The sequence below is a fragment of the Anguilla anguilla genome, chromosome 2, assembly GCF_013347855.1.
Source record: "Anguilla anguilla isolate fAngAng1 chromosome 2, fAngAng1.pri, whole genome shotgun sequence".
NCBI classification, from domain to species: domain Eukaryota; kingdom Metazoa; phylum Chordata; class Actinopteri; order Anguilliformes; family Anguillidae; genus Anguilla; species Anguilla anguilla.
In genome coordinates, this window is record NC_049202.1 from 16,547,914 (window position 1) to 16,571,228 (window position 23,315).

General features: G+C 41.1%; 2 protein-coding genes and 1 long non-coding RNA gene across 5 annotated transcripts in view; 1 reads left to right on the forward strand and 2 right to left on the reverse strand.

The window, feature by feature from the left end:
- Positions 1–892, reverse strand: part of rbm20 (RNA binding motif protein 20) — a 50,456-nt gene extending 49,564 nt beyond the window's left edge. For all 3 annotated transcript variants that reach the window (XM_035399667.1, XM_035399648.1, XM_035399638.1), the window contains exon 1: positions 579–892. In XM_035399667.1, coding sequence (XP_035255558.1) covers positions 579–709 — 131 coding nt within the window. In that variant the 5' untranslated portion in view covers positions 710–892. The remainder of the gene's footprint in view (positions 1–578) is intronic.
- A 12,398-nt stretch (positions 893–13,290) lies between these two features.
- On the forward strand, positions 13,291–16,412 carry LOC118219496. Its single transcript, XR_004763782.1, has 3 exons — positions 13,291–13,541; positions 15,142–15,218; positions 16,286–16,412. It is a non-coding gene; the product is annotated as an uncharacterized LOC118219496 (long non-coding RNA).
- dusp5 (dual specificity phosphatase 5) lies at positions 15,807–21,957 on the reverse strand. The gene is made up of 4 exons (XM_035402685.1): positions 21,450–21,957; positions 20,770–20,915; positions 18,902–19,121; positions 15,807–16,784 (listed from the first exon to the last, which is right to left on the reverse strand). Exons 1-4 carry the CDS (start codon positions 21,811–21,813, stop codon positions 16,390–16,392), a joined length of 1,125 nt encoding a protein of 374 aa, XP_035258576.1. The 5' UTR covers positions 21,814–21,957; the 3' UTR covers positions 15,807–16,389.
- Between the last annotated feature and the right edge of the window lie 1,358 nt (positions 21,958–23,315).

Genomic DNA, 23,315 nt, shown 5'->3' on the forward strand with positions numbered 1-23,315 from the left:
CAGAATTGAGTAGACTGGGTCTCCTTTATCTGGTCATACATCCATGTAAATCTCAGCAAAGTAGATCATGTACTCAATCCACTCAAAGTACGTGAGCAGTGTCTGACTACCATCGGGAATATAATACAAATACATACAATTAAAGGCAAAACATAGCTGATGAATTTCCTTTGCAATTGTATATTCCCAGTGAATGTTAACTGAATAACATATTCTATACATTGTACCTGCATCATGTTTTGGACAGCCCTGATAGTGAAAGAGCTTTGTTTCTTGCCTTGTAGATTGAGGCTTGTCCCTATTTGACAGGTGTTTATTGATGAATTTCTTTGCTATATATTGGAATTCTTAACATTTAAATGTATTTCTGGGCTGGGTACAGGCATGTGGGCAGTGTTATTGAGGGAGAAAGACCCTTTCAATGGCATAATATTCAACAAAAAAGTGTCCATATTTATGAATGCCATAATAGTTTTGTGGTAGTCCTAAATATAATGTTAGGAACATGTTCGCTCTTTTGTTTGCATTAAGTACGTGAAACCCATTGACCGTTTGAAGTGTGCCTGACATATCCTTACCTCTGTATGTTTTCCGAAAGAGCTTTTGCCCCTGAAAGATCCATCTGTGCTTTGCCAGACATTTTACTTAGCTCGTTCTGGACGCCGTCGACGTGACCCTCGAAAACACTCTTCTCCCAGGCGTGATTCATGATAGAAAAGAATATTTCCGCGTCCAGCCCACTCGAGAGCACCAGAAATAGTCCGAATTGCCTTCGCCGTATAAGACCACTGATAAATCCCGAGGGGGGGACTCTCCTGGGGAGAACGCCGGTGAAACAGCCTGTGGCGGTCACAGGAAACTTTGGCTAACTTCAACTTCTGTGCAGGACCAACAGCAGCGATGCCAGTAGCAACCCACCCTCCCCCCCCCCCCTTCCCTTACTGCCCTTCCCTCCCCCGCCCACCTCCCGTCCACTCACTTTCCCTTCTTCGACAGGAAAAGTAAAAAGACCAAGAGAAGCCCTCTTCAAAGGGAAAACCTGCAATTTAACGGGAATGACAGGAAACAGGTTGAAAGGCACTTAACCGACTGAGAGTTTCCAGGACACTCACACTCAGGAGAGAAGAGCTTGTCGACCCCCCCCCCCCCCCCCCCCACTCCGACCCCATCAGTCACCATCCACTGTCGAGCTCAGTGAAATCACGGTGTGAGAAGTGCCATTAGTCACTCAGTAACTGCTGATCAATTTAGCAGCTGTATGGCTTGAAACTAGTCCCCAGCACACAGTGTCAGATACTTAACATGTTGTGGTGGCCATTTGTCTGAGGTTACACATCTGTGTGCCAAAAACCTGGACTCATTCTATAAATCACTTAGTGGGAAGAGTCGTTATAAGTGCAAACACATAACCAACAACTGCTGGCCTTTCAATTCTATTATGTACAACCAACCTGTTGAGCTGATTTAATTACGAGTGCATAGTGTCTAGTTGTCAGTGCTCATTAATTGACTTGTACTCACGTTTTATGGTCTCTTTAGCCTGAAACAAAAATGACCAAGGGAAAAAAATATCTCACTTAGGCACTTATGGCACATTTTAATGATAAACAATAAATTTGGCTTTCAAAAAGGTATGTTAAGAAGAAAATACCCTAGAAAAGCACAACCTTTGATACAAAAAAGGCATATTGTGCTTGTAATATTGTTTGAACAGGAAATTGCTGACAAAATTACCTAAATGTCGGCCTCCTTCCAAAAACAGTGGACAAACCTCTGGCAAAACCTTATTGCTGAGAAACATGTTCTGGCGTAGGGGTGTTGCAGAACTCAGATTCCAAGATCTCCCTGTAGTTCACATCATCTTGAACTAAAATCTTTAAAAATGTGTCTTACAATGAAAGCATTATGATATGATCCAGTCATTACATAACATTTATTTGGCAGACAGATTTATTTAACTTGCTATTTGCCAAGTTTTGATCAGAAGATCAGAAGAATTTCATATTACACTTTCTTTTTTTTTAATTAAATTACATTTGCAGCCTCACAAGATACATTCACATCATCAATCTTGATTAAGTGAAATATACTACAAATAAAAGCATATTTTGTGGAAACAAAGGACTTAAAGCATGTGATGCAGAAATAACCTGTGAAAAACTGTTCGATTGGAGTGTCTGCCTCAGGTCATATTAAGGATTCTGGTAGGTAAGGCTAATAACTACTGCATGCATGCAGGGAGCTTAAGATGCACAGACACTCTCTGGGGTTTACCTGACTTGTTATCATGGTTTCTGTGCATTGGTATTCATATTCTCTGTTTCTCACACCCCTTATTCATAAAATCACAATACACAAACTTTGTTTATTTTGCTACAAGCTCCCTTTTTGAATTTAATATATAATTCAAGATGGTTAAATATCTATTTTGAGTAGAAATGTTTGCCTGAAGGTGTTACTCACTAAAGAGAAAAAAATTACTTTAATCCATTTTCATTGATAGGATTATATTTTCAGATTATATACAAAAATGGGTGGAAGGTCTTTCACATTGGAAGAAGCATTATAGAAACATACTACTACAATATTATATTTTTCCTTCCAAAGTAGTATAAGTATCTATGCAAATGAAACGTTTTCCTGTGTTCCTCTACAAGGCCATTACCTTACATCTACACGCCATTTGTTTAAATGAATAATGGCAAAGTTCATGAAACATCTGACAAAATTCCTTGCTGACAACCACAGGAGCCCCAGTGCACACATTTCTGAGGCTCCAAATAACAATCCCTATTCTATTTTTAGCCAGCCAGCAAGCAGATGGCATTGAAATGACACGGCCAGAGCCAAACAAATGTGTCACAAAGGGTCTATTTTCTGAATCGATATTCTCATGCAATGGTGAAAGTACACATTGATGCGGCGCCACGTGACACACCGTTACGCAAATGGTACTAAGTTTCACCGTGCGACTAATTATAAGGTTTATTGCTTGCTGCTGAGGGTATTTTTACTGCAGTTTGTGTCATAATTAGAAATGCTGCGGGGCCCCTGCATAGCATGTCCAGCTTAAGCACTGGTTCTTGTGTACTGTTGGTGCTTAGTAAGTAGCAGCAAAACAGTCCAGCTCAAGGCTTCTGGTTGGCTTGTCTTTCTAATACACTGGGTGTTGATGCAGGGACACATCCCACTGTTCAAATTAATTCCTGACCATACCGGTGGTGAGGAGACCCAAAGAATGACCCAGGGCCACCCTGGGAGGGAGGGAAACAGTTGGCGGGGTGTCCCTCTTCATCACACACCTGAGTGTCCTCTGGTCAACAGGGCATCTGCAGCCTGTCTCTGCATTGCTGCTGCTAAAGATGCTGCTAATGCTAAAGAATGAAATGGAGTGATGGTTGGCCAGTAGTCACACACTTAGCAGAGGATGCGTCATGCTCATGTGCTCCCAGAATTAATGGAGGACAGTGCAGCAATGCCGCTGGCTTACATGTGCAACCGGGCCTTCCAAATAGGAAGGGATATGAGACAAATGGTAAAAAGGAAGAAATAAATAAGACAGGGAATGTAAGGAATAGTAACAGGACACAGGATTAATTGCTGGTGCACTTTTCTGCACATTTATATTGGCTAGCATAACGCTTATTGAAATATGTAGGGGTTTTTTTTGGGGGTGGGAGGAGAATAAATCGATCAGGAACCGCAAGCATTGTGCTACTGGGTGACTCATTCTGTAACATTATCCGTGTGGACGGAAGCCACAGTCAGTGACATCAAATCCAAACTGCACCAGAACTGACTGTGGGTGGCAGCGTACTCCGTTGCAGCGTTGCCGAGGGAGGGATTCCATTCAGCTGGACAACCGTGCCCCGTTCGCTCAGCAGTGACTCCTCTTGGTCGGTCGTGCACCCACAGCCTGCCTCCACACCTTTGACATGACGCGTCCTCCCCCAACTCAGCGTCTGAGTCACAGAGCTTTGAGTCACACGCTGGGGAGTGGAAAAAGAAGCAGAGGCTGTCACAACAATTTTGAGATTCTGTGCTTGGCAGCAATGGGCACACATGATAAAAATACAAATGGATATTCCACATTCCAAATTTTCTGGAATTATTCATGACCAAAATATACAGCATATATTGAAATATATACATATTTCATTTTTTGGACACGCAAAACTAAAAGTAATACCTTTGAAGGCTCCGGACTTGGTGTGTGCTAATTATTGTATGTCTGACCCAATATTTTCTCTGATTTATACTTTATCCATTTGGATAAATCACTGTAAATTGAGTACTCTGAATTAATTAATTAATTTATTTATTTATTCATTCATGTTTAGGGAATGAGTTTGTATATTATATGATATGTAAATGTACACATGTTTAGCCTGAACACCTAACATTTTGGTTGCAATGTATTGTGATAAATCTGCTCTTGGAAGAAGTATGCGACCAATGCATATCATCATTCAATCACAATTATTCAGCGCAAAAAATAAATCTATTAACAAAATATAGGCAAAATACATCCATACAAATTAGTGTGGAATTAGGTAATTGGCTGAAGGCCCCCTTTACATAGTGTTAAGTGGTCCACAGCCTTCTTTTTCATAAGATCAGTTTTCTAGAAACAGTACAGTACAGCTGGGAATGTCATTCATGAGCAAGGGCATTCACAAAAAAAGAATTACTGTTTATTTGGCACTGGGTTTAAACAGGCATGTGTGAAGTTATTACCCTGGCTTACCATAACAATTAGACCGGTTTAATGTGTTCTTTCAGCTGGGCAGGGATACATGTTTGGGTTTTCTCTGCTTCAGAGTAATTTGTTGCTAAGCTGGTGCAGCGCTGGAGGTCTAATGTGGCTCTGTATCTTGGGAATGGGACGTCCATTTTCTCTCCCCTGCTTTCGGGCTCTCTCAGAGCAGGGAGGGGCAGGGCAGAAAGGGGCGGGGCTTTGGTGCCACGGCGAGAGTTTGCCTAATACTTGCTTGGCATTGCCGCAGTAGTCATGTAACAGACAAATGGCCTCACAGGGTGGGCTTAAAAAAAGAGGGAGCCATGCAATGCGCTGGTTTGTAGATGAATGCTGCCACTTCCCACACAGAGTTCATACAGGGAAAAATATGTAGAGGGTAATGATGATTCACATGCAGGCATTCTCAGCAACATACCCATTCAGGCAGCAACATACCTACGGCATTTATAGGAATTGTTGTTCTGTTAGCACCCTTCAGCAACACATAAAGAAGGGACACTCAGCAATAAAGTTTTACAATAGAGTAAATGTAACCACGGACATCCTGAGGCATGATTTGATGTACCAATTTAACATGGCTGTGAGAGCACTTGAATACTTGCAAATTCAAGAGCATTTTTTGGGGGGTGGGGGGGGGGGTTCTCATAATGCCTCTACACTAGAGGGTGGCCCCCCCATTTCACTGAGGTCAAGAGAGGACCTATAAATCTGCCATTTGCAGGGAGGGGTCACCGATAGGGAACTGCTGGACGGCTGCAACTGTTCGCCATTCATTACATTTATTTAGCAGACCTCATTCAGCAGCTCCCTGTGTAACTGAGAACTTGGTTCCCTGCCACTGTCCAGCCAGACCACAGGGCAAGGACAGAGGAAGCAGTGTAAACCTGATCACGTACTGGCACCTGTCCCACAACCAATTAACTTGCACACAGATCACCATAAACCCAACCACATTCATACAGAGTGAAGGACACAAAAAAAAAAAAAAAAAAAAGAAAAAACACGCATGCCGCAGTTATATAGAAGCCTGGGGCAAAATGGAAAAAGTCTGAATATTTAATAAACTGACTCATACCGTTGTGGGTGTTGCCTTTAATATTGCAATGACAGGAGTCTGAAGCACCGCTATGGCCCTGTTGGTGACAGATATAATATTAATGCTCCCTCCAACAATGTCTAAATGGCACAGAAAAATAATAGGGAATGGCACAATGGCCTGCACTTTTGATTTACCCAGTGAGTCAAACTGACCTTTAAGCCCACAGAAAAGCAAATGGCGCAGTGCTTGTGAGTAATAGCTAAGAATAATAGCAGATGTTACCATCCCCTAAATGTATTTTAATTCCTCCAGGTGCCGGCGCGTGACGTAGATTTCCAGAATCTTCCATTGTGCGAGCGCGCGATCGCACGCGGCGCTGGCGTCACAGGAGCTCATCACTCCCCACGAAGGTTCCTGTACGAAAAGAGCAAAATTAAGGTTGTTATTGTGCGCAATTATTATCATGTCACTGACAACAGAGTTTCTTAACTTCTAGTTAAAGTGTGAAAAAACATTACTTTGGCAGCCTAAAGGGAAATGAACACAATAAGACCAAAAATAAATATCCATAAATGCAGCAAATCTCAACCTTGGCATGAATACTGATTATGGACCCATTTTTACAATTCATGTCAAGTAACCTTTTGGCAGCTCTGATACTGGGTGTGAATGATATTTCTGTATGGCCATATAACATGACATCGCACATTTAAAACATACACACCTTTTCAGATTTTATGTTATTTTTTACTGTAATGATCATATAACCTATTTTGTAAGTGGCACATAAATAATAATAATCTTATTCTTATTCTTATATACAGTAACTATTCTGGATAGGAGATCTGACTCTATTCAGATTTAAAAAATGGTCCCTTATTATTGCAAATTAATTTGTGAGTTAGTTTTTACCTCCCAAAGCTTAGATTGGAGCATGTAAATAACTGAACTGGCGCCATCTGTTGGGCAAGCTATCTTTAAGAAAGGTGGTGTTAAACAAGATTTGTTTTCCAAATGACATGCACATGAATTTCACAATTATACCTTTATTCCACAATAAGAAAGCAAAGCAAAGAACATGTGCAGCCTTAATGTAAAGGACTACTTGTAAAGGCTAAAAATTTAAAGACTGTTACATTTATGCAGTATGTTCAGTAGCGTTCCATCCTGAACATACTGTTGTGGAACATACTGAACATACTGTTGTGGAAGCCTGAGCCCCTCTTGCACTCCACCGTGCTCTCCCCAACTTCCTAGGACTGGTCTTCCTGATTGTCTCCTTCATTCACGAACAGAACCAGCTTCAGAATTCACACAAAATTCTTTTCGTGTGAAAAACATGAACAAAAAAAAACGATCAAATGCCTTACTTATCACATGAGACGGTACACACGCTTGTGGCAGGCAATGCAAACAATATAGGCGGGCCCGTGTTTAATACATGTTTTCAGTTAATTATACATTGTCTGGAACAGCGTCAGCGCCAGAGAAGAAGGTGTGAAATTGGCAGGTCCTCCCGCGGCTACATCCTTACCAGTGAATAACCCTTGATTAAAGGTTATCGTGGCAACCTTCGTGCGGTGCGTGAAAAGGAGCGGGAGATACCGACTCGGCAGTTCCGCACACCCTCTCCCAGATAACAAGCAGTGACTCACCCTGTGGGAGGGCTGTGGCGTGTGGTGGCCTGGGTGGGGGGGAGTGTTGGGGGGGTGGGGGGTACTCCAGGGTAGGGGTTGGATATAGAGTGTTACTGGCTTCAGCGAAAGCAAGTAAGTGTCTGGTTTGTCTCCAAGGCAGTGTTAAAAAAAAATTGCCCCCCTCCATATGGTTGTTTTCAGCCCAACCATAATTCCAACCCCTGAACTGTGACAAGCTGTTGTTTTTTTATGGACATATTTAATGAGATTATTTACCGTTTTAAGGTCACATTATTCCAGAGCAGTCTCTGCAAGAATGAACATCTCATATTGACATCACAAGACAAATCAGTCAGATGAACTAATGCTTAATTTATTTATTTATTGACATATAATATATGTCAGACAGTTCCTTCCTCCCAAAATGAACCTTGGACAAAATTGATTCAAGTGTTGCTTTTAACAAAAAGCCAGTGACACATGACCGAGTTTGCTTGCTTAAGGTGCTACCTATTTGTCCATCTGCCACACCTGCTTAAGTGTGAGAAACTGGTACTTCTCTAAGGTATTACCTCATTCAAATACACTTTGTTACCATTTACGTTTTTTTGAATTGTCTGAAAGAAATGCTTCCAGAAATCTTTGCTCATTTGTTGCGTACAAAAAGATGCAGCTAAAATAAAATAGAGACGATAAATGGCGGGGTTTGAGTGTGCAATGCTCTCAGGCTCTACAGGTGGTGACTGTGGCGACAGCGCCCCCATCTGGCTGCCCCAACTCTTTCAGATCCTGCACGAAAAAAAGCAGGAGAATCATTAACCTAATCATTAACCTCATCATGCCCTCAGCTGGCAAATACCTCCTGTCAACAACTGGACCTTTAGAATTCACCTGTTTAACTTGCTCCAGAAGCTTCTGCAGAGTAAAATCTTCAGTGATAACTTACAGTGTACATGCACTCTGTTAGAACTGAATGAACACTGGACATTTTGCTGCACATGGATTTTATTCAGATAAGCTTCCTCTGAGGTAATAAAATAATGAAAAAATAAAATAATATCATTATATCCCTCTGAATAAACTGCTGTTGATAAAATGAGCTATAATTAGTTCATATTATTACTGTTTTTCTCAAGATAATAGATGGAAATTGACCCACATTTCTTGAGCAAAATAAACATCTCATTAATCTTTGCTGTGTTATCTAGTGGGCACTTGAAAATGTATTACAGATATCCTGTGTGTGCAACGCGTACAGCTTATTAAAGATTTCTTTGTTCATTTCTTCTAACTGTTTTCATTTACATGCAGAGAATACCTTTTCGGAGAATAGTAACCCAAAACTACTACTCGTCCGATGCTGATTCACAAAAAGACGTATTACTTGAATGCAGTACGCTGCAGCATAAATTAGGACATACAAATCAGACTCAGATAATGTGTAACACAGCAAGGATAAATTATATTGAAATCATGATATGGAGAACAAAGCCTTTGCTATTGTCACAAAAAAGAAAGGCGTTCTTCTTTTCAACAGAAGCGGCAGACTGAGGAGTGATAATAGAGGCCCATTGAACCGATAATGATCTGCAGCCCACGGTATGAAGCTCAAGCCACATCACACATCACGCAAGCGCGAGTGCACCAGTGTGTGGTTGATTAAGAGCGTGCTTCCATTGTATCCCAATTTGACTATTTGATGTTGACTCAGTGACTGTGACAGCAGTGCCTTTGTGGAATTTTCTGCGAAATATCTACGAAGCGAAAGCTTTCAAATGTTCCTGGCCATGTGTAAAGTATACGCAGGGCTTCTACAGTACGGTATTTCTTATTCAACATTAATGGGTCTTGTTTGTAAATAATTGCGTCTTTGGACTTAAAGGTTAAGGTATTTATTGTATTAAATATCCCAGTCTCTCACTGTAATCAGGTTAGCATAATATGTGGGAAATATTATAAACGCCCAGGATATGACTCCTGCTAACTGAATGCATGACAAAATAAGAGGGCGGATTCTTTTTTTCCAGAATGCTGGTTCTCTTTCGGCACCTTTCTCCCAAAATACATGCTATGGACACCTTGGACTTGGAGGGAGCTGATCAAGATATGCTCCCTCCAATTTATCAGCTGATCGAACTTGTTTTCCCTGCGTTTCCGGCCTAAAGGGAGTGTCCACCCATCAGCATACACGCACAGCCTGTTTACTAGTTTCATAAAGCCCACTGCTGTTTCCCTATGCTCAATCCCATTCCAAAAAAACGTACATCTCCTTAGTAAGTACAATAGGTGAACAGGGGCATCGCATGCCTTTTTGCAGAAAACACAATGATGTTTTATGAGGTTAGGTAGATGACCTGGTGGTGAATTTCCAAGAATTCCTGAATTTGCAGTAAAAAGGGTTAGCTGATGTGAGTCACCAGAAAAACAGATTAGGGAGCCGACCTAACAAACCCACATTAACTTACTTGGACATTCACATGTGAGTACACACACACGCACACACACACATGCACGCACACATACTCTCTCACTGTCGCACACACACTCACACCCTCTCTTTCTGTCACACACACACTCACACACATACCCTCTCTCTTTGGCTCTCTCTCACACACGGACACACTCTATCTCTCTCTCTCACACACACACACACACACACAGTCTCTCTCTCTATCACACACACTCACACACTCACATATATACACTCTCTTTCTCTCTCACACACATGCACACACACTCACACACATTCTCTCTCTGTCACACACACACACACACACACACTTGTGTCCATACAACCCCTCTCGTCAGAGAGTCAGCTCCTCAGTCAGTCACTAATGGCGGATGGCGCCGGTGACTCACGCAGCCGCCCTCTGCTGACCTGACAGCCGCTAATCCTCTTTAGCAGAACAGAACCTGACATTATCTGTGTGCGCCTGTTTGTGTTCCAGAAAAGCAGAGCACACTGCACCCCTTCTAACCTCTTATTCATCACCGGGTAGATAAATATGAGATATCAGTCTGTCATTAATGATATCTTCTTCATCAAACAAAAGGTGAAACACTGTGACTTGAGACGTCTGATAATGAACAGGCCATTCAGCACACCAGGACTCATTAGTCGCCATTTAGAATTTTTATTCATTTATACATCAATTTTTATTTATAATTTGTCTTTGCAGTGCGTGCAGTTTTTAGAAAAGCACTGTTTTATTATTATTATTATTATTATTATTATTATTATTATTATTATTATTATTGAGGGGACTTGTTTTACTCTGGTTGCATTACAGTCATCATAACAGCAATGGCAGCAATGAGAACAATTTCTGGGTAGTGCTCTTCTATAAAAAAGGAATAACAAAAGCATACTGAAAACAGAATTTAAGATCACAGAGAAACACGTCAGATTTGCAATGGAACTGTAGAAAGTTTTAGACCAGCTGAAAACAATAAAAAAATGCTTTCATTCAATCAATCAAATCAAATTTTATTTGTATAGTGTATTTTACATCAGTTGTCACAATACGCTTTACAGACAACCCTGGCCTAAACCCCCACAGGAGCAAGCCTAAGGCAACAGTGGCAAGGAAAATCTCCCTGTGGCAGATGGGAAGAAACCTTGGAAGGAACCAGGCTCAAGGGGGAAATCCATCCTCCTCTGGTCGGCTCAGGGTGCCGACTGGTGACCAACATGTCAGTCAGTTTTATAGGGTTTATGATGTGGCTCAGATGATGGGTGGGGCCAGGTGGCGGTGATGGGGAGCAGCAGGTGGCGACAGATGTGGGCAGGGTGGAGGCAATGACGAAAGAGTCATTTAGAAAAGCCCCCAACACCACAGAAGGAGTGACAAGTAGTGCTACTAAAGGATATACCCTCATAGACATGTCTCACCTCAGGGAAAGACAAGGCCAGCCTCGTTGCAGCTGAACTGCTGTGGGAGGAACAAGCAGCCTATGAACCATTTCAAGTTTTGTAGATCAGCAGAAATACCCTGCAGTCGATGCAGCGTTCAGCGGGGAGCAGGGTGAGCCGCATGAATCAGACACACGACTGACTGTGAGTGGGTGATGACCCAAGGACTGAACATACTGCACCCTCCTCAGAGATCAAACAGACGTGCCTCAGATGAAGTGGGTGTTAATTACAAGACTTACTGAGCCGTGGCTCAGCACATTCTCTTCTCGTCACCGTGCACAAGGTAGCTCTTTCTCCCTCATAAGATTGACTTGATGCAGACCTTCAGCACAGCACCGTGCCAAGTAAATGAAGACCCCGTTCAGCCTTTTTCAGCCTCGGTTCGGAATTCCCAATCAGTAGACCCACTTGAATCCTCGCAGCGCCCTCCGTCAATTCGGGACCAACGCAGCGCGCAGTCAACCGCCGCTTCTTTTAGCGTTGCAATCCGCCCAGGGATTCGGGATTAAAGTGAGCAGAGTGGCTCTGGGCTCGCGAGCCCCGCTAGTAACATAAGGCGCGCTAATCCTCCGCGGGGCTGCCGCCGAGCGGAAGTCCTGACCTTCCCGGTGGCCGCTCTGGGAAGCTGCTGCTCCTTCTCCAAATCCTCCCGCTCGGCAGCCAGCACCCGCTGCTCCGCCTTCGCTCCCCTCCACAGGTAGCCGCGGAAGAGGAGTGCGAGATAAGCTTAGCCGGTACCCCAGTGGCTTGTCTTTTTTAACCCAGCGTGTCATGTTAAAATAAGGATGAGGCGCTAAAACCAGCCGTCAGTGTTCAGGACGTGCCAGTAATATAGTAATATTGCAGTTTTTTCAAGAATTAAAAAAAAAAAAATATATATATATATATATATACATATATATACTCAATATATTGATTTTTTTTTAATATATATATTTTTTTAGATTTTGACGTAGGATTCGATTATGAACCATTCCCCATTTTATTCTGTGAGACCAAACAATGGTTAGCATTTAAAATATATGATATTACTGTATCATTTCAATAGGGTGATTGTTTTTTTTTTTTTGTTTGTTTTTTTTTTATTTATTCCAGCTCTTCCAATCTAAATTTAGATAGATCAGGCATCATGCAGCCAGATATACTTGCAAAAAAGAGCAAGTTATACCTTCCAAAATGGCTACATATTCTAAAACAAAACAATCACTGTTTAGACACCAGAAGGATTGTCAAACTTCTCAGAGACAGTGTTTAATTTGTAAATGAATGTGTAAAATATTGGCCCATGACAGAGTACCCTAGACCTGGTGGGATCCTGAGCAGTGCAAAGCTAAAACAAGACCAGGTTAAAACCTAGTATATGGCTGGACCTAACACACATGTGACTTCATAACTCGGCCTACCAATGGTGTAGCTTCATCACTCACTCAGTCACTCACTCAGTCAGTCACAGACATTTGCGTTTGTAGGGCTGGCCTCGCTGTTGCGGTCCAGCCAACAATAGCTTGTGGTGCTGAGAAGCAAAGAAGACATTTTCTAACTATTTGTAAGTACATGCAATATTTTAAGCTTTTGCGGTTTCAGAAAAGAAAATGTAATATATCAACATTATGCAAATGAATTGCAAATCTAATAAAATAAAATATAAAAACATTTCCAAGCAGCTCCCAGGCAGGCAGCATTGAATTAAAGTGACAAGTTCGAAATGAGCTGCTGGGAGAATTTATAGGCCAATCAAAACGTCTAACCTGTCAATGGCACTGATCCAATCTATGACCTCCAATGCTGTCTTATTAGTATAGGGTAACGTACTCACACTCCCGTTTTAAACACTATGCAGTGTGAGAGATTTTTTTTTTCCATCCCGCTTCGTTTGATCCACCGCAGAGCGATGATGACGCAGGCAGAGGCTTCCGTACCCTCTGCTTCCTCTTCCCTGCCAGCTCATGCTGCAGGTCCTTGGCCTGCAGCTCCAGCCTGGCCCTCCGCTTGACCTGCTCTCACATCTCTCTGCTCGACTGCTCCTTCCCCGCTTCCATGGCCTTGAACCAGGACTTCAGCTGGCGGACAACGTGCCGTTTGTCCTTTAAAGGAAGACAGAGCGGGGAGGGAGAGTCTTCATCTTAATCTCCAGCTACTAGAAAACTCAAAATCCCCTGGGGTTGACAATTCATTGAGCCCAGATCAAGAGTGAGTAGAGTTTCCTTTTCTCTTTCTTCTACTTCTTCTTTGAAAAGCTGACTCAACATCACATTTTCAAGACCACATTCACTTTCACTTTACTCCCACTCCCACTAAAGTCCAATCAATTCCTAACATCAACAACTGAAACTGTGTGCTTGTATGTCAGAATAACATCAACAAAGTGCCAAATATGAACTGAAGATGGTGCTATACCTAGCGAATTATTAATTGTAAAAAGTCAGTAACATTTGATCAAGAGTCTTGCAAGTTGTTACATTGGGCAGTAATCTTACCTGGACCAAATTTTCCATTCATTCACCATATTTGATTTTCAGCCATCTACATTTTCTTTTCTTTTTGGAAAAGAAAACTGTGAAAAATCAGTTCATGAACCATCAGCCTAACTGACATGAAGTTTTACATTCATGTTCTACAGTGTGTCCTTGTATTGTATGTTACCATTTCAGAAGTCATAGATGCAGAAGGTCCCTTATAGACTCTTGCAGTCTGAATCATGGCTAATTATGATCTGTGGCTATGTGACAAATTGTGTTAATAGCTAAGCAAATGAAAATAGATTTGATGTGTTGTGCTGTCATTATGAAAAATGAGTCATTCTAGTTATCATAACATATATAAATAAAGGCTATATCAGTATGCATTCTCTCTTGATATTTCAGCCAGATTTTTTTCATGCTAGGTGCGAATGAATTTTCCCATCAGAACACATGAGTGAGTCAGATCAAGGAGTCTAATCAACCAGAGATTAAGCAGCTCTTTACCGCAGCAATTTTCTTCACTTCCAGTATCCTGCATTTGAGTGATGAGTGAAAGGCTTGTGTTTCCCTGCAAGCTGTGCGAAATTAGACCCTGAGGGGGCTGAGTAGTGTTATTTTTAGTTTTTCTGACAATTTATTAATCCCACTTAAAGGCAGACTATGCAGGATTTTTATTACTTGAAAATATTATAAAATAACCATGCAAAGTCATATCTATGATGCACTGGCAATCTATGTCTTTACTTTCTTTTTGCCAAATTCTTGCACCTTCTACCTGTATTTGTTATTCTAAAATGTGTTTGGGATGTTTCTGGGTGTGGCACTCTTTTCTGTGTGGGGAGGGGTGGGCGTGGTTACATTTGGTATCAGATTGTTTGCTGCTGCAGTGATGGATGTTAAGAATCATCGATACAGCAAAGCAAAAAAGACAAGCTGACAGGGCTCGTTCAATAACTACAGTCAACCTTGGAATCGCTTTTCCTCGTGGTATCAGGAAAGGTAACAAAAGTTGCAAACAAAGACGACAATCCTTATCAGGATTCGCTGATGATAAAATGCAGCAGAACTGCCTAGGCATCAGTAGTTCACCTGCATTTATTTCAGTTCCCGAACTGAATTTGATACAGTATGCATGCTAGTTAGCTACGTGTAGCCAGCTTCACTAACAAAGCTAACAAAGCTGTATACAAAGACTCCCGTCCTCATCAGGGTTCACTGATGACAAAACACAGCATAACTTGAAATATTGAAATATTTCAATTACTTATTTCGAACTATATACCTCAGGAATATAACAGTGTAATATTACATAACATTTTATTTGGCAGCGGCTTTATCTGAAGCAACGCACAATAACTTCATACCAAAGGACGTTGGAACAACTATGGAACACAGGTCCAATAAGGTAGCTATAATTTGCATTAAGTACCAATTAACCATAGCCATGAACATATACACGTTTTGTTGTATTTGAGAAAACAAAGAGGCTAATATTTGAATAGGATATTCATTCACTTTATAAATGTATTAGATAGCAATAATGTACCTATAGCCTGTTACTTATTTTACACACGATTCTGTGTTTACATCCAAGTTCTAACTACCGAATGAGAAAAACCACAAAATAGCTGCACTACGGAGGAGCTACCATACATTGTTCTCACACATTAAAGGCTGCAAACACAAGGCCGCAAAAAAAGTATGCCTTTAAATAATTACTTATATTTTCTATGAAGAAATGCATGCATCACTTGTTTGAGAGTGGTATGTTTATGAAAAGCAGTCTCATTTGTTGTTAAAACTGATGATGCTCAATCAAGCTAGCTAGCTACCTACCTCATGTGACTTCAGTGTTGTTCTCATCTGCTATCTATTCACATATATCTACTGTACTGTAGTTGCAAGAATATGCTGTGTGTCTCTACTGTAATAGTCATAATTCACTGTGTATGAATTGGCAATGCTAAAATTGTAAAAAAAAAATAAATAAAAACATACAATAAATAATGAAAGAAGCTATGTACCTGATGATGATTTGCAAATAAGTACATTATTGTGGTCAATTATTTTATTTGGTGATTCATTTGTGGTGGTATTGGAGCATTACTTGTCAATTTAGAACCTGAGTTAGAAAACATCATAAATATTGTTGTACCTACATTTTCAATAATGTATGTTCCGACTTATAAAATGTCAAAAACACAAGAACAAGGTTTATGTATATTTCCAGAGAAATATGTTTATTAAAAAACATGATAAATAAATTAAGAATTCCCGTTCAGGCATTGAGAAAAGGCAAACACCACATTATCAATGTAAGGCAGACATTACAGTATAATTGCTGTGCTGTAGTTTACTATGCAAATCAAAGGCAACAGCATCAGTAGTAAACACTTCCGGGAAACAGAAGTGACAAAATGAATCCTGTCTTTAATTGTTTTCTGATTGCTTTTCTTTTTCCCTTTTTTACAGGAAATCCCACCTCTTTTATACTCCACTGAAGAGGTGTATGTCACTGTTTCCTTTTCTTTATTTTCTTCAAGTAATCAAATAATTTAGGACATCAAACAGAACGTTTAAGGCAGTGCAGTAATTGGGTTTAATTGAAATTGACGAACTGGCGACTGAATTGGTATGGGGCTTAGAAAGGAGGTAGGGAAGTTGAACATGGAGGATTCGTAGTTCTTGCCGAGGGTAAACTCCTTAGTGAAGAGGGAAGCGGTTTCCTGGTTGCAGGGGGCGGGAGTGGCCGGGGGTGTGGAGGAGAGGACCTCCGATTCGAACTGGAGCAGCTGGCCCATGAATCCAAAGTTCGGGGAGATGAGGGCCCGTCGCTGCTTGATGAAGTCGAAGGCCTCCTCCAGCTGCAGGCTCTTGGTCTTCATAATGTAGGCCATGCATATGGTGGGAGATCTGGAGATGCCTGCCTCGCAGTGGACCAGTACCTTCCCACCTTCTTGCTTCACAAAATCTGTAAGACAAAAACAGAAAGCTTTGTGAAGGGAGATTCCTCATTTTTGGATTTAGTTTCACTTTCCACAAAACTCAAAACAGTCAAGGAAACCTTAAGCTGATGGTGTTTTTCAAAGGACTGGGTATTACAGCAGAAATATGTTTGCCTTGTAGTACATCTTTCGTTTTTGTTTTTATTCCCTTTTTTGTAAAGTAAATGAGGTTGCATTTGTGTATGAAATGCACTACATAAATTACTATTATTATTATTATTATTATTATTATTATTATTATTATAGGTATTATTTAGGTTTACCACTTGTCACTATTTTTTTTAACAATGCAAATGTTTATACACATTGTGTACAATGTGATTTTTTTACAATGTAAAGCGCATTGAATTCAGTTGTACGAAATGAGCTTTTCAAATAAAGATTGATTGATTTTTTTGATCGACAATTTCATTTTAGAAAGCACACTGGGTTGTAACAGCAGGATGAGATATCCACTCCTCGCCTCCTCCACCAGCACATCCCCGCTTCCCACTCGGACGCATCAGAGAGCCTCGCGGTTCGGTCATCACCCCGCCGCCCCGCCGTCCTCCCCGCCTCCCGCCCACTATCCGCGGGGCTCGCTTACGCCAGCTGTGACTCAGTGCACAGCTGCTCACGGAGCGCGCCGCTGCCGCCGCCTCTGTCGTGTGAAAGGGACTCTTTTTTTCATTACTGTTATCGAGCCGCTGCTTATTCGCACCGAAGCGGCGCAGCCAGAACCCGCGTCTGAAGTGTGAGAAGACCGACCCCAATATCGCTCTGACAGCGCAGATCCTTGAAAACTACTCACAGAATGAATCACAGACGTGTGATTCTCCCGTGTGCAGAGGAGAAGCTGGAGGAGTGCTAGCGAGCGGCCCTTAATGGCGTGCCTACATTCACCTGACCGCACTTGCGGGTTTTTAATGATTCGATATGCCCCTCCGTATTGCTGTATCATCCTCCACAGAGGATTGCTTATTTGGCACGGCGCATCAATTTACTGTGTATCGTGTGCATTGCACAGCATGTCATTGGAGGAGCGGACACTTGGGCTGATTTGCAGTCATGTCCCCTCCATGCATTTCTTTGTGCGAATACAGTTTTATTGCACAAATTATGTACGCTCCTGTCACATGTGGCAAATGTCTACAGTCACAGGATTTCTGGTTGCAGTCTGAATCTCCTCAAAGACAACAGGGAGACTGCAATATAAATGTGGAGTAGTGCACGTGCATGGCTGCTATATATAAATAGCCCATAGTGTGCATTTATTTTGTTTAAAAATTTTGTTTAAAATTTATTTTTGATTAAATCCCTCTGCTTAATTTCTTTCAGGCAACCATGCAACCTCCTGCAATATATAAACAATCTTTCCAAAACCCATCAACATTCTAAGGGAACGCAATTTAACACAGTAACACAGTGAGTAATGAGGCTCCGCAATGAATAGGCAGTGACAGCTTCATTAAGCCTTTTTTTTCTAAAAAGGAATGCAAGGCCTTTTTTTCTGAATGACAGCTATTTCATTCCACCAGGATATGTGAAAATAGTTTCACCAGAAAGATTAGGCTGGGAACTTGGCCTGTTTTAGATTCACATCAAGGGATGGGTAAACAAGGTCTTATTTTAAAGTGTTAGATGTTCTAAAAGGAATCATCTTATCTATGACTGTTCTGTATTATTAAGGGAATGGCTTTCTATCATTTGGTTTGGTACTGAAATTGAAGTAGAAAATTTCTTCCAGCCGGCATTCTGTTGGTTTCCTTCATGTACAGGTCAAAGTCACACACAGCATTTAGTTTTCATTCTCGTTGTAATTACACAATTCAGCCTTATTTAAGTACTTACTTATTTAAGTACTCAAGTACTTACACAGATATAATGCACAGCATTAGTCAGTGTTACATCCCAATGGCCTAACTTTACTACAACATATCACAAAATGTCTCAACTTTTTGTGAAGAGACAGGCATATAGGACTACAAATTAACCATACCACCACAAACAAGGTGTTCCTTTACATTTGTGGCGGGATGGATATCTGTGCAGCCCCAAAGATTACCTCAGTTAACAAGGATAGGTCCAAGAGGGATGCACTTACCGATAAATTCAATAGCCTCCTGGAAATGGGAGCTGATGTCGGCCATGTGACTGTCCTCCACCGGGATCCACTTATAATGGAAGTGGCCTTTGGATTGCTGTGTGTCCCTCCGGGAGACGTTGAGCAATGCTGTGATCTGAAGGTCACTCAGATAGTCCTGTCGGGAGGCGTGGTAGGCACTGCCAAGGTAAAGGAAAGGGAGAATCTCCACAGGCTTGCCCTGAAAAACAGAAAAGAAGAAAAGAATTGTTAGCCTCTGTGCTTAGCATAAGATGCTGAGATGACAAATGTGAGATCTTGTAGGTAAAAAACAAGACCAGGTCAAAAACTAGCATATGGCTAGACCTAACAAACTTGATCCGGCCGACCAATGGTGTAACTTCATAACTCGGCCAACCAATGGCATAACTTCATCACTCAGTCACTCAGTCAGGCATTTGCATTTGTAGGGCTGGCCCAGCTGTTGCGGTCCAGCCAAAAATCCTCAGTAATTGATGGATGCAAAGAAAAGAAACCTCTCCACAAATTAGAAAGCTTATCACATGTACACTTTTCCATAACAGTCATTAAAAGAGAATGATTTTGGTGATCATAGATGGTCCTCCCTGAGGTACAGTAACTCAGAAGCCAGGTGAGTAGCTTTGAACTTGTATCTTTGACTGGTCATTCCTTTGATGGGGGATCATGGGCTTTTGGGCAGCATGGAACCCACCGCACATCAAATATTTACAGACAGAAAGGAGGAGCACCCCAAGGGTTTGGAAACAAAAGGTCTCCCTCTATCTATATTACTCTGTTTCTAAAAAAGGCAAGATTCAAGCAGGATGCTTACAAGATAATTCATGGGTAAATGGCAGATGAAAGGAAAAATTGTGATGTGCACGATGTTAAAAGCTTGGCTAGGTTACAATCTAAATAGGAACATTTTGGAAACATCTGGACGGACATTTTTATGTGGGTGGGGTATTGCCGGAATCTAGGATAGAGTAAAAGTCTTTGTGTAGCCTGTGTGTGGGTGTGTGTGTGTGTGTGTAGGTACATGCGTGCATGTGTATATGCGTGTGCGCACAATGTTCAAATAAAGAAGACACATTTTCGTCTGCTCTATCAAACCACCTCACTGAAGTGCAGCCTATGCACATCTTATGTCTTATCTTTAATGCATGACCTAGATGCAGTTCTTAATTTTAAATTCTGGAAATTTGCTGTTTCTATCATACATTTTAAAATCACGTCATGGTGCTACGCACATTCACACATGCTAATACGAGCTTATTCTGGAGTGGACCAACAAAAAATAAATTAAGGCCTACACCTTCAGATCAACTGTGTTACGGTTAAATGCAGTCTAAACCTTTTTCAGTTGTGCGATTCATTCTCAAGCAGAAATCCCTGTACAAAAATGCCAATGGTAATCGTCATTTCTAATTTCCAATTTCTACTGTTACTATCAGTAATTGCAATATGGATGAGTGATATGACTAATGGATCGTATTAGTCATTAGCAATAGAACAATTAAGAAACAAAGTATAGATTAATAAGAGTTGGGAAACAAAAGCAAAACTAAGACAAAATCCGTTCAAGATAAACTTTACACATGCAAAATTAAAACAAAAAGGGAAACGCGAACATACGCCTATTCACAAGCGCAGTGTCCGCATACGAGCCAAAGCAACAAAGGCTTTGCTGTTAAAAATTATTTTACCGAGAACAGTTTCTCCATATGCCCACCTAGAATTGTGCTACTCTGTCACATTTATAAGGACTATAGCTAGTAGCTATAACCAACTGCCACAGAGGAAGCAGTTAAAGGGGAAACTGTTATAGCGTGCAGAAGTAAGGAAGTCACAGCGACTCTTCTCCGTACCTGATCGTAATCCGGTTTATGATGGGCGCTCAGTTTCTCACAGTGGATGTTGCTCGCTATTTTCTCGTTTTCAGTTCCGCTATGTGGGATTGGCTTCATCTCCGTGCAAAGTTCAGGGTACTGGGAATGGAAGTTCTCGTATCCACCTGTCAAGCGAAGGAATAATAAGAATAAAAATCACTATGTAATTTACTATTAGTACAAGAGAGCGGCAGAAGTAGTCAATGGGTCCCAAAGACATACAAATACTAACAGAGTAGCTATGACAAAATAAATTGGGCCTTCGAATGGCATTTAAACTAAGCTAGGCTGTCATATAGCCTAAATACAACTAGACATCTCCGGGTCTGACTCATTTCTGTGACGTTGACGCACTTAAAGTTTATCTCTGGTGAAATATCCCTAGGACAATTATTCACGTAGGTTGTTACAACAAGCAAGATGATCTAATACAGACCACTAACCGAGCCATGTTACGCATATCACAAAAAAAGTGTTCGAATACTCTGAAAATATATAGAGTACGTTTTATTATCGTTTAAGAAAATGTTATATTATGTTCTGTACAGTTACGTTAAATCTATATCAGGACAGCACAAATAGTCTACAAAGCATTACAAGTTTTAACTATTCACATTAGGCTGCAATTCATGATAATAATATTTTAAACTGATACCCACCTTTAAGAAAACAAATGTTTGCTCCACTTGCTAGATGTGAAAGCGTATTTATAACGATCTGTGCGACACTGTCCTTTTTCAGTTTTTGCCAATGTGATGTCCTGTCGTCCAAAGCAACAACAGTCGAGATGCTACCTTCTCGAAGTCGATACTGGGCTCTTTCGTCTGGGATGACAAATTGAATAGGTACCGGTCCACCCCGGGATCTTCGGACAACAACCGAGTTCAAGTTCACATTTACTGAACCTTTAATGCCGGAGTTCGAGAAAGAAAAGTACGGTCGACAATCCACAATGAGGCAGCTTCCACATTCCTTCCGAATGATTTTCCTTAGGCGGCGGCAGTCTATGCTTGAGACCTTCATTTTGTTTATCTGCCAAAGGTGTTGTAACGCTGAGAGAAAATTAAATGTAGCCTGCTTTGTTCCGATAAATTACATGCGGTGAAGAGCAGAGTGTGCAAAAGTCCTGAGTTTGTCTGTGCCTACATTGCGTCTGAGGGGATTCCGTTCTATCTATTTTATATGAACGGAACCTCCGGCTTGTGACATCACGAACCATATAAGGACTCTGACAAGGTATGATTTAGGTAAGACCGCCTACACCACTGTTGACAGTGCTACTTTGCCTCCGCCTTAGCGAGGATGAGTAGGTTTGAATCAAACACACATTAGTCACAACAAACCAGGGTTTCGCTTGAATGGCCAGTGATCTGTGTATGGAGAATAAACTCAAAAACCCTTAGCAAATGGCATACAATTTTAAGACAGGTCTCAAGCAGTAACCGCTGGCTTTATGGTAAGCCTGCCTTCAAGCAAACCACTTTTGCTTGCAAAGTGCTTTCTTTTTATGACTACATTAAAAAATAACTGAAAGGAGATTGAGAAAAAAAAAGAAAAAAAAAAAACGTGATTGTACATTGCAATGTGTGCATTTAGATTGACGTCACCAGGGTTAAAGAAACTGATAGCCTATCTCCTTCCGTCTCCCTTAGACATTATGTGGCTATCCGATGGTTTATATCTGATAATTCGCTAACTGACTTAAGCGACAGGTTCCTGCAAGGCAAGCAAGTTCAGTGATGTCTTCCGCTGTATGTTACGTTTGTTGGAATTGGAAACATGAAAATAGGGTAGACTAGCTTGCGGGTTACAAAGAAACCGTGAAGTAGAATTTTAAGATTTAGGAACAGTTTCGGTTCAATCTCAGGCTGGGAAATTGAGAAGGTGTGGAACAGAGGAAGAGAGCTGAGATGGTGTGCATGTCTGTGCGAAACAATGGATTCAACTCCACGACTTTTTCATTAATAAAATTTGAATTCTCTTCCAGCGTCCTTATTTTCAAATAGGTATGGGGATTACAGGGAATACTCTCGTGTATGCTAGTTTTAGTTGCAAACAATCTATGAATTAGGCTTAATTGTTGAAAATAATTAGGCTAATGGAATATAATTTTGCTTAAGCGGATTTGACACAATGCAGGTTTGTCTCTCGGTACATGTGTTTTCTTTCAATTCTTCGTTTTCCACATTTCCAGACAATGAGACCATTGATTGAGAATTGATTTGACGGATTAAAGCCCTTAATGCTTTATTGGACGCGATTAACAGCTCATTATACTTCAGAAAATGCAGTTATGGTTGGAATTAAAATCCGCGTGAGGATGCCCCATCAACAACCTTGGGAACTCGTAAACTATGGTAGGCTTCTTTGTTCTCGTAGGGTCTTTATTACTGAGGCTAACACTGAAAAAGTTCCTCTGCCAATTTGAGCTATTTAATGAGTATATTAAATGTCTATTGAATAGACTGTCTTGAATGTTCTGGATGTGGAATGACTCTTAAATGCACAACGTGTGTGTGCGCGCG